General features: G+C 39.8%; 1 protein-coding gene across 2 annotated transcripts in view; it reads right to left on the bottom strand.

Annotated features, from left to right (window-relative positions):
- The window catches only part of col2a1b (collagen, type II, alpha 1b), a 150,855-nt gene that overhangs the window by 3,421 nt on the left and 134,890 nt on the right, over window positions 1–12,544 (bottom strand). For both annotated transcript variants that reach the window (XM_061937692.1, XM_061937693.1), the window contains 7 exons: window positions 12,021–12,128; window positions 11,890–11,943; window positions 11,635–11,742; window positions 11,512–11,565; window positions 11,337–11,444; window positions 8,694–8,982; window positions 3,219–3,406 (listed from right to left, as the gene is read on the bottom strand). In XM_061937692.1, the coding sequence (XP_061793676.1) occupies window positions 3,219–3,406; window positions 8,694–8,982; window positions 11,337–11,444; window positions 11,512–11,565; window positions 11,635–11,742; window positions 11,890–11,943; window positions 12,021–12,128 (909 nt within the window). The remainder of the gene's footprint in view (window positions 1–3,218; window positions 3,407–8,693; window positions 8,983–11,336; window positions 11,445–11,511; window positions 11,566–11,634; window positions 11,743–11,889; window positions 11,944–12,020; window positions 12,129–12,544) is intronic.

Genomic DNA, 12,544 nt, shown 5'->3' with positions numbered 1-12,544 from the left:
TCCTATATATGACAAGAGTACTCTGCATATTTTTGACATATAAAACCCCTTCCTCTTGTAGCTGCTAAAACTGTTTGTCAAAGATCCTCCAAATGACAAGAGGACTCTGCATAATTTGGATACATAAATCCCCCACCTGTTGTAGCTGGAAAACATGTTAGTCAAAGATCCTCTATATGACAAGAGTACTCAGCATATTTTGGATATAAATTCCCTTTCCTCTTGTAGCTGCAAAAAAAAGCTAGTCAAAGATACTCTATATGACAAGAGGATGCAGCATATTTTGGATATATAAATTCCTTTTCCTCTTGGAGCTGCAAAAAATGTTAAGTCATAGATCCTCTATACGACAAGAGGACTCTGCATATTTTGGAACTAAATATCCCCTTCCTCTTGTAGCTGCAAAAAATGTTAAGTCATAGATCCTCTAAATGACAAGAGTACTCTGCATATTTTGGATATATAAATCCCCCACCTCTTGTAGCGGCAAAAAAAGCTAGTCAAAGATCCTCTATATGACAAGAGTACTCTGCATATTTTGGACATATAAAACCCCTTCCATTTGTAGCTTAAAAAATGCTAGTCAAAGATTCTCTATTTGACAAGAGGACTCTGCAAAATTTGGATACATAAATCCCCTTCCTCTTGTAGCCCAAAACATGTTAGTCAAAGATCCTCTGTATGACAAAAGTACTCAGCATATTTTGGATATATAAATTCCCTTTCCTCTTGTAGCTTCAAAAAAAGCTAGTCAAAGATCATCTGTATGACAAGAGTCCTCTGCATATTTTGGACATATAAAACTCGTTCCCTTTGTAGCTTCAAAAATGCTAGTCAAAGATCCTATATATGACAAGAGTACTCTGCATATTTTTGACATATAAAACCCCTTCCTCTTGTAGCTGCTAAAACTGTTTGTCAAAGATCCTCCAAATGACAAGAGGACTCTGCATAATTTGGATACATAAATCCCCCACCTGTTGTAGCTGGAAAACATGTTAGTCAAAGATCCTCTATATGACAAGAGTACTCAGCATATTTTGGATATAAATTCCCTTTCCTCTTGTAGCTGCAAAAAAAAGCTAGTCAAAGATACTCTATATGACAAGAGGATGCAGCATATTTTGGATATATAAATTCCTTTTCCTCTTGGAGCTGCAAAAAATGTTAAGTCATAGATCCTCTATACGACAAGAGTACTCTGCATATTTTGGATGTATAAATTCCTTTTCCTCTTGGAGCTGCAAAAAATGTTAAGTCATAGATCCTCTATACGACAAGAGTACTCTGCATATTTTGGATATATAAATTCCCTTTCCTCTTGTAGCTGCTAAAACAGATAGTCAAAGATCCTCTATATGACAAGAGGACTCTGCATATTTTGGAACTAAAAATCCCCTTTCCTCTTGTAGCTGCAAAAAAAGCTAGTCAAAGATCCTCTGTATGACAAGAGCCCTCTGCATATTTTGGACGTATAAAACTCCTTCCATTTGTAGCTTCAAAAATGCTAGTCAAAGATCCTCTATATGACAAGAGGACTCAGCATATTTTGGATATACAAATTCCCTTTCCTCTTGAAGCTGCAAAAAAAGCTAGTCAAAGATCCTATGTATGACAAGAGGACTCTGCATATTTTGGAACTAAAAATCCCCTTCCTCTTGTAGCTGCAAAAAATGTTAAGTCATAGATCCTCTATATGACAAGAGTACTCTGCATATTTTGGATATATAAATTCCCTTTCCTCTTGTAGCTGGAAAAAAAAGCTACTCAAAGATCCTCTATATAACAAGAGGACTCTGCATATTTTGGATGTATAAATTCCCTTTCCTCTTGTAGCTGCAAAAATGCTAGTCAAAGATCCTCTATATGACAAGAGGACCCAGCATATTTTGGATATATAAATTCCTTTTCCTCTTGGAGCTGCAAAAAATGTTAAGTCATAGATCCTCTATATGACAAGAGTACTCTGCATATTTTGGATGTATAAATTCCCTTTCCTCTTGTAGCTGAAAAAAAAGCTAGTCAAAGATCCTCGGTATGACAAGAGTACTCTGCATATTTTGGATATATAAATTCCCTTTCCTCTTGTAGCTTCAAAATAACCTAGTCAAAGATCCTCTATATGACAAGAGTCCTCTGCATATTTTGGATATATAAATCCCCTTCCTCTTGATGCTGCAAAAATGTTAAGTCAAAGATCCTCTATATGACAAGAGTACTCTGCATATTTTGGATATATAAGTCCCCTTCCTCTTGTAGCTGCAAAAAATGTTCGTCAAAGATCCTCTATACGACAAGAGGACACTGCATATTTTGGAACACACTGAAAAAAAAGCTAGTCGAAGATTTGATTAGCAAATAAATTACAGAAGTGTTTCGCTGTTTTTAGGAACCTACTACAAAATGCTAGTCAAAGATCCTCTACATGACAAGAGTATTCTGCATATTTAGGATAGATAAATCCTCTTCCTCTTGTAGCTGCTAAAACTGTTAGTCAAAGACCCTCTATATGACAAGAGGACTCTGCCTATATAAATCCCCTTCCTCTTGTAGCTGCAAAAAATGTTAAGTCAAAGATCCTCTATATGACAAGAGTACTCTGCATATTTAGGATATATAAATCCCCTTCCTTTTGTAGCTGCAAAAAATGTTAAGTCAAAGACCCTCTATATGACAAGAGTACTCTGCATATTTTGGATATATAAATTTCCTTTCCTCTTGTAGCTTCAAAAAAAGCTAGTCAAAGATCCTCTATATGACAAGAGTGAGTCCTCTGCATATTTTAAATGTGCTTTATAAATAAAGTTGATTTGATTTTGGATATATAAATCCCCTACCTCTTGTAGCTGCAACAAATGTTAAGTCAAAGATCCTCTATATGACAAGAGTCATCTGCATATTTTGGATAGATAAATCCTCTTCCTCTTGTAGCTGCTAAAACGGATAGTCAAAGATCCTCTATATGACAAGAGGACTCTGCATATTTAGGATATATAAATCCCCTTTCTCTTGTAGCTGCTAAAACGGTTAGTCAAAGATCCTCTATATGACAAGAGTACGCTGCATATTTTGGAACACATTGAAAAAAAAGGCTCGTCAAAGATTTTCTAAATGACAGAAGTGTTAAAGTTAAAGTTCGCTGTCTTTAGGAATCTCTCCTCTATATGTAAGACAGGACCAACAAATACACAATAATAGTCCGGGTGTTGTTGACTTACGTGGAATCCTCCATTCATGGTCTCTCCAAACCAAACGTGTTTGCGGTCCTTGCTCTTGCTGAACCACCAGTTCTTGCGAGGAATGCTGGAAGGTTTTGGACGGACACAAGACTCGCCCGTCTCCATGTTGCAGAACACCTTGATGGCGTCTACGGTGCAGCCCTGGTTGGGGTCGATCCAGTACTCTCCTATGGGAGACCACATGGTTAAATAAAAGGTACCAGCTACAGTACAATAGGGATTTATATGGCCCCGTTTCTGGGTGGATCTAGCATTTTAACATATTCAACACTTTACTGCCATCTGGTGGCTAAAGTGGATAGTGCACACCCTAATTTGTCACGTTTCATGTGTCAGGTAGACCGCAACAAATGGGGCCATATGAATCCCCTTCCCACTGTAGGTACAGTTGTGGTCAAAAGTTTACATACACTTGTAAAGAACTCTACTGTAGCGTCTATTCTATGCACCTTATAATGCGGTGCGCCTTATATATGAACTAAGTTTTAAAATAGGCCATTCATTGAAAGTGCGCCTTACAATCCGGTGCGCCTTATAGTGCGGAAAATACGGTAATTGTTTTTCCGTACACCTAGTGACCAAAATAAATAATCAAGTTAAGTTCAGAATTTCCGCACTATAAGGCGCACCTAAAAACCTCAAATTTTCTCGAAAGCTGACAGTGCACCTTATAATCCGGTGCGCCTTATATATGGACCAATATTGAGCCACAACAGGTCTCGCAACCCCAGCCTCTACTGTAGCGTTTTTTTTTATGCGCCTTATAATGTGGTGCGCCTTATATATGAGCTACAATTTTAAATAGGCCATTCATTGAAGGTGCGCCTTATAGTGCGGAAAATAGGGTAATTGTTTTTCCGTACACCTAGTAACCACAATAATTCATCAAGTTAAGTTCAGAATTTCCGCACTATAAGGCGCACCTAAAAAACTCAAATTTTCTCGAAAGCTGACAGTGCGCCTTATAATCCGGTGCGCTTTATATGTGGACCAATATTGAGCCAAAACAGGTCTCGCAACCCCAGCCTCTACTGTAGCGTCTATTCTATGCGCCTTATAATGCGGTGCGCCTTATATATGAACTAAGTTTAAAAAAAAAAGCCAATTATTGAAGGTGCGCCTTATAATCCGGTGCGCCTTAAAGTGCGGAAAATACGGTAATTGTTTTTCCATACCCCTAGTGACCACAATAATTCATCAAGTTAAGTTCAGAATTTCCGCACTATAAGGCGCACCTAAAAACCTCAAATTTTCTCAAAAGATGACACTGCGCCTTATAATCCGGTGCGCCTTATATATGGACCAATATTGGGCCACAACAGGTCTCGCAACCCCAGCCTCTACTGTTGCGTCTATTCTATGCGCCTTATAATGCGGTGCGCCTTATATATGAACTAAGTTTTAAAATAGGCCATTCATTGAAAGTGCGCCTTACAATCCGGTGCGCCTTATAGTGCGGAAAATACGGTAATTGTTTTTCCGTACACCTAGTGACCAAAATAAATAATCAAGTTAAGTTCAGAATTTCCGCACTATAAGGCGCACCTAAAAACCTCAAATTTTCTCGAAAGCTGACAGTGCACCTTATAATCCGGTGCGCCTTATATATGGACCAATATTGAGCCACAACAGGTCTCGCAACCCCAGCCTCTACTGTAGCGTTTTTTTTTATGCGCCTTATAATGCGGTGCGCCTTATATATGAGCTACAATTTTAAATAGGCCATTCATTGAAGGTGCGCCTTATAGTGCGGAAAATAGGGTAATTGTTTTTCCGTACACCTAGTAACCACAATAATTCATCAAGTTAAGTTCAGAATTTCCGCACTATAAGGCGCACCTAAAAAACTCAAATTTTCTCGAAAGCTGACAGTGCGCCTTATTATCCGGTGCGCTTTATATATGGACCAATATTGAGCCAAAACAGGTCTCGCAACCCCAGCCTCTACTGTAGCGTCTATTCTATGCGCCTTATAATGCGGTGCGCCTTATATATGAACTAAGTTTAAAAAAAAAAGCCAATTATTGAAGGTGCGCCTTATAATCCGGTGCGCCTTAAAGTGCGGAAAATACGGTAATTGTTTTTCCGTACCCCTAGTGACCACAATAATTCATCAAGTTAAGTTCAGAATTTCCGCACTATAAGGCGCAACTAAAAACCTCCAATTTTCTCAAAAGATGACAGTGCGCCTTATAATCCGGTGCGCCTTATATATGGACCAATATTGGGCCACAACAGGTCTCGCAACCCCAGCCTCTACTGTTGCGTCTATTCTATGCGCCTTATAATGCGGTGCGCCTTATATATGAACTAAGTTTTAAAATAGGCCATTCATTGACGGTGCACCTTATAATCCGGTGCGCCTTATAGTGCGGAAAATACAGTAATTGTTTTTCCGTACACCTAGTGACCACAATAATTCATCAAGTTAAATTCAGAATTTCCGCACTATAAGGCGCACCTAAAAACCTCCAATTTTCTCAAAAGCTGACAGTGCGCCTTATAATCCGGAGCGCCTTATATATGGACCAATATTGAGCCACAACAGGTCTCGCAACCCCAGCCTCTACTGTAGCGTCTATTCTATGCACCTTATAATGCTGTGCGCCTTATATGTGAACTAAGTTTTAAAATAGGCCATTCATTGACGGTGCGCCTTATAATCCGTTGCGCCTTATAGTGCGGAAAATACTGTATTTTTTTTCCCGTACATCTAGTGACCACAATAATTCATCAAGTTAAGTTCAGAATTTCCGCACGATAAGGCGCACCTAAAAACCTCCAATTTTCTCAAAAGCTGACAGTACGCCTTATAATCCGGCGCGCCTTATATATGGACCAATATTGAGCCACAACAGGTCTCGCAACCCCAGCCTCTACTGTAGCGTCTATTCTATGCGCCTTATAATGCGGTGCGCCTTATATATGAACTAAGTTTTAAAATAGGCCATTCATTGAAGGTGCGCCTTATAATCCGGTGCGCCTTAAAGTGCGGAAAATACGGTAATTGTTTTTCTGTACACCTAGTGACCACAATAATTCATCAAGTTAAGTTCAGAATTTCCGCACTATAAGGCGCACCTAAAAACCTCCAATTTTCTCAAAAGCTGACAGTGCGCCTTATAATCCGGCGCGCCTTATATATGGACCAATATTGAGCCACAACAGGTCTCGCAACCCCAGCCTCTACTGTAGCGTCTATTCTATGCACCTTATAATGCTGTGCGCCTTATATGTGAACTAAGTTTTAAAATAGGCCATTCATTGACGGTGCGCCTTATAATCCGGTGCGCCTTATAGTGCGGAAAATACTGTATTTTTTTCCCGTACACCTAGTGACCACAATAATTCCTCAAGTTTAGTTCAGAATTTCCGCACTATAAGGCGCACCTAAAAACCTCCAATTTTCTCAAAAGCTGACAGTGCGCTTTATAATCCGGAGCGTCTTATATATGGACCAATATTGAGCCACAACAGGTCTCGCAACCCCAGCCTCTACTGTAACGTCTATTCTATGCACCTTATAATGCTGTGCGCCTTATATGTGAACTAAGTTTTAAAATAGGCCATTCATTGACGGTGCGCCTTATAATCCGGTGCGCCTTATAGTGCGGAAAATACTGTATTTTTTTCCCGTACACCTAGTGACCACAATAATTCCTCAAGTTTAGTTCAGAATTTCCGCACTATAAGGCGCACCTAAAAACCTCCAATTTTCTCAAAAGCTGACAGTGCGCTTTATAATCCGGAGCGTCTTATATATGGACCAATATTGAGCCACAACAGGTCTCGCAACCCCAGCCTCTACTGTAACGTCTATTCTATGCGCCTTATAATGCGGTGCGCCTTATATATGAACTAAGTTTTAAAAAAGCCATTCATTGATGGTGCGCCTTATAATCCGGTGCGCCTTAAAGTGCGGAAAATACGGTAATTGTTTTTCTGTACATCTAGTGACCACAATAATTCATCAAGTTAAGTTCAGAATTTCCGCACTATAAGGCGCACCTAAAAAGCTCCAATTTTCTCAAAAGCTGACAGTGCGCTTTATAATCCGGAGCCCCTTATATATGGACCAATATTGAGCCACAACAGGTCTCGCAACCCCAGCCTCTACTGTAACGTCTATTCTATGCGCCTTATAATGCGGTGCGCCTTATATATGAACTAAGTTTTAAAATAGGCCATTCATTGAAGGTGCGCCTTATAATCCGGTGTGCCTTAAAGTGCGGAAAATACGGTAATTGTTTTTCCGTACCCCTAGTGACCACAATAATTCATCAAGTTAAGTTCAGAATTTCCGCACTATAAGGCGCACCTAAAAACCTCCAATTTTCTCAAAAGCTGACAGTGCGCCTAATATTCCGGCGCGCCTTATATATGGACCAATATTGAGCCACAACAGGTCTCGCAACCCCAGCCTCTACTGTAGCGTCTATTCTATGCGCCTTATAATGCGGTGCGCCTTATATGTGAACTAAGTTTTAAAATAGGCCATTCATTGAAGGTGCGCCTTATAATCCGGTGCGCCTTATAGTGCGGAAAATACGATAATTGTTTTTCCGTACACCTAGTGACCACAATAATTCATCAAGTTAAGTTCATGACAGTAAGTTGAATGATGCGGACACGTTTGTTACTGGATACTTTCTAATACGCTTCTGACCACAGAACGTATTATTTTTGTCCATGTTATGTTAGATGAAACAAAAATTGAGCTGTTTGGCCACAATACCCAGCAATATATTTGGAGGAGAAAAGGTGAGGCCTTTAATCTCAGGAACACCATACCTACCGTCAAGTATGGTGGTGGTTGTATTATGCTCTGGGCCTGTTCTGCTGCCAATGGAACTGGTGCTTTACAGAGAGTAAATGGGACAGTGAAAAAAAAGGAGGATTACCTCCAAATTCTTCAGGACAACCTAAAATCATCAGCCCGGAGGTTGGGTCTTGGGCACAGTTGGGTGTTCCAACAGGTCAATGACCCCAAACACACGTCAAAAGTGGTAAAGGAATGGCTAAATCAGGCTAGAATGAAGGTTTTAGAATGGCCTTCCCAAAGTCCTGACTTAAACGTGTGGACAATGCTGAAGAAACAAGTCCATGTCAGAAAAACAACAAATTTAGCTGAACTGCACCAATGTTGTCAAGAGTAGTGGTCATAAATTCAATCAGAAGCTTGTGGATGGCTACCAAAATACCAAATATTAACATTGCTGTATGTACACTTTTGATTTGGTCACATTTTCAGGAGACCCATAATAAATTAATAAAAGAACCAAACTTCATGAATGTTTTTTGTGACCAACAAGTATGTGCTCCAATCACTCTATCACAAAAAAATAAGAGTTTGTAAGTATTGGAAACTCAAGACAGCCATGACATTTTGTTTTTTACAAGTGTACGTAAACTTTTGACCACGACTGCAATTGCTAAATGCTAACTGCCGCTCACCGCTCTTCCAGTCAGGATGGCAGAGCTTGAGGTCCCTGCAGGTGCGAGCCGGGTTCTTCTTGGAACCTTCCGGGCTGCGGATGTTCTCGATCTGGTTGTTGAGGGACTTGAGCGTGGCGTCCACCTCGGCGTCGTGCTGCCGCAGGTTTCCGGAAGCCTGGTCGGCTCTCATGTACCGGAGAGGATCGGGGGACTTCTCCGTCTGACCCAAGCCGGCGAAAGCGGACATGTCGATGCCGGGGCCGGGGGGTCCGGGGGGACCGGGGAGTCCAGGGTTTCCAGGAGGACCCTGATGGTCAAGAGGGTATACACCTTGTTACTTATTTCATTTGTTATTGTGTGAATGCTCCAATTCCCAGATTTCCCAGAATTCCAGGTTTTCCAGGACATTTTTCCCATTCAAAATGAATTGGCCATTTTTCAAACTTTCACCATTTCTACATTTTTCAACCTATTCAAACTATTCCACCTTCAACACATTCCACCATTCTGGAAATTCAAACTATCATTTTTCCAATTTCAAAAAAATTGCAGGATTTCCCAGAATTCCAGGTTTTCCCGGACATTTTTTTCAAATGTTCACCATTTCCACATGTTTCAACCTATTCAACACATTCCACAATTCTGGAAATTCAAACTATAATTTTTCCAAGTTCAAAAAAATTCCAGAATTTCCCAGGATTCCAGGTTTTCCGGGATATTTTTTCAAATTGTCACAATTTCCACATGTTTCAACCTATTCAAACCATTCCACCTTCAACACATTCCACCATTCTGGAAATTCAAACTATATTTTTTCCAAGTTAAAAAAAATTCCAGAATTTTCCAGAATTCCAGAATTCCTGCTTTTCCGGGACATTTTTTCAAATTTTCACCATTCTCACATGTTTCAACCTATTCAAACCGTTCCACCTTCAACACATTACACCATTCTGGAAATTTAAACCATCATTTTTCCAATTTCATAAAAATTCCAGGATTTCCCAGAATTTCAGGTTTTCCGGGACATTTTTTCAAATTTTCACCATTTCCACATGTTTCAACCTATTCAAACCATTCCACCTTCAACACATTTCACCATTCTGGAAATTCACACTATCATTTTTCCAAGTTAAAAAAAATTCCAGAATTTTCCAGAATTCCTGCTTTTCCGAGACATTTTTTCAAATTTTCACCATTTCCACATGTTTCAACCTGTTCAAACCATTCCACCTTCAACACATTCCACCATTCTGGAAATTCAAACTATCATTTTTCGAAGTTCAAAACACTTCCAGGATTTTCCAGAATCCCTGGTTTTCCAATGCCCTATTTCCACCCTTTATTCTGGTGACTACTCCTTCCACATTTTTCAACGTATTTCAACCGTTCTACCGTCAAAACATTCCTCTTAATCTGGGAATTTTTACAGTTCGAAAAACAACTTTGTTTTTTGTCTTAGAAAACAAAGTTGTTTTTCGAACTGTAAAAATTCCCAGATTTCCCAGAATTCCAGGTTTTCCGGGACATTTTTTCACACTTCCACCATTTCCACATGTTTCAACCTATTCAAACTATTCCACCTTCAACACATTCCACCATCCTGGAAATTCAAACCATCATTTTTCTAAGTTAAAAAAAATTCCAGGATTTTCCAGAATTCCTGCTTTTCCAAAGCTCTATTTCCACCCTTTTTTCTGGCGACTACTCCTTCCACATTTTTCAACACATTTCAACCGTTCTACCGTCAAAACATTCCTCTTAATCAGGACAAAAAATTCCCAGATTTCCCAGAATTCCAGGTTTCCTAGGAAATGTTTTAAAATTTTCACCATTTCCACGTTTCAACCTATTCAAACTACCGGTATTCAAAGCTCCAAAATTCCTACATTTTTCATCTGATTCAAACCGTTCCAACTTCAAAATATTCAGCCTGTTCAGGAATTATGTGCTCTACTTCAACAATTCTAAAAAAAATTCCCGAATTTCCCATGATTCCTTTTTTTTTTTTTTTTTGGCATTTTACCCATTCAAAATGATTTGGCCATTTTTCAAACTTCCACAATTCCCACATTTTTTAACCCATTCAAACCATTACATTAACACACTCATCCTAGACATTCAAACTACCATTTTTTCACGTTCAACAAATTTCCAGGAATTCCCGTTGTTTGGTATCCTATTTCCACCCTTAAGTTCGACTACTCTGTTCACATTTTTCAACCCATTTCAACCGTTCCACCGTCAAAACACTCCTCATATTCAGGACAAAAACCAAGTAGGTTAAGGAACTAGAAAAATTCCCGGTTTTCCAGAAATTCCAGGAAATTCTCAATTAAAAACGGTTACTAATTCAACATTTCTTGACCGATTTAAACAATTCCAACACCAACCATTTCAGCTTATTCAGGACATTCATGCTGCTAATCATTTTCAAAAAATTTTTTTTTTCCAAAATTCCCGGAAGTTCCCATTGAAATGAATGGGACATTTTTCCAAGTTGCACAATTCCCACATTTTTCAACCTATTCAAACAATTCAAACTATTCTTACATTAATTCTGTCAAAATTTCAGTTCAACTTCAGCATTGGAGCATTCACACACAAGTCCTTCAGGAATTGTCTCTTCTAGTTATATTTCATGTTCTTTCTCGTCGTACTCACAGAGGGACCGGTATCTCCACCGCGACCACGTGGTCCAGGGGGTCCGATGGGTCCGGGCAGACCGTTTGAACCGTCCTTTCCAGCTGGTCCAATAGGTCCCGGTGGTCCCTGTGATGAAACTGGTTTTAACCACAAGCTTTTATTAAGATTGAGAGAATTGTTAGTTTGTCCTCACTCTTTGTCCAGAAGGTCCAGAAGGTCCAGTAGCACCCTGGTCCCCAGATTGACCCTAGAACACAACACACCACCTTTTTACACACCATTCCAATTATAAGGGTATTGGACAATGGGTCCTTACTGGAGGTCCGGGAAGACCCTGAAGACCGGTGAAACCTCGGTGTCCCTTCTGTCCTCTCTCACCAGACTCTCCGCCCTCACCCTTATCCCCCCGGGGTCCTTGGGGTCCCTGGTAAAAAGTCAAATGCCTCATGAATAAATACAAATATAGATTAAATAAATAGAACAATAACATATAATGTCAAAAGTAAACATAAGCATTAATAAAATAAAATACAAATAATTAAAAAAATAAATAAATCAGTAGTCATCCTACGGGCATTCCTCTGGCTCCAGCAGGTCCGGGAGACCCAGCAGGTCCTTGGGCCCCCTGAGGAGGAAGAACCAAATGTGCTGAGTTGATTGTCTTTTGTAACGTTAACCTTTTTCATCTGGTGCTAGACTTACAGCCTCTCCTCGGTCTCCTTGTTTTCCAGTAGGACCGACCGGGCCGGAGGCACCGGTGCCTCCTGGAGCACCGGGGGCACCAACAGGACCCGTGTTACCGCGGTCACCCTTAGGACACACGAACAAGGACACTAATTAATCACATTCATCGACAAATGGTAATATTCAACGTCATGAAGGAAAATACTCTTGTCTTGGGCTTCACTACACATCTTAAAATGCAGCCTGGAGCTCTGTCGATTATCTGCCAGTCAGCTACCGATGTAAGAGTTATCATTTTCATTATTTGTTTTTTCTTCCGCAAATAAGCTAACCAAACATGAAGTTGCTGTTAAACAATGAGTGTAATGTTAGCTTGTAGCTAACATAGCTATGCTAGTGTTGCTAACCTAGAATGATGTTGAATCGTGATATTAGCATGCAGCTAACAAAGCTATGCCAGTTTTGCATGTAGCTCATTTAGCTGTGCTAGTGTTGCTAGCCTAGATTGATTTTAAAATGTAATGTCAGCATGTAGCACAAAT

Source organism: Nerophis lumbriciformis, linkage group LG03 (assembly GCF_033978685.3).
Source record: "Nerophis lumbriciformis linkage group LG03, RoL_Nlum_v2.1, whole genome shotgun sequence".
Taxonomy (NCBI): domain Eukaryota; kingdom Metazoa; phylum Chordata; class Actinopteri; order Syngnathiformes; family Syngnathidae; genus Nerophis; species Nerophis lumbriciformis.
This window is presented reverse-complemented; position numbering and strand designations above follow the sequence as displayed.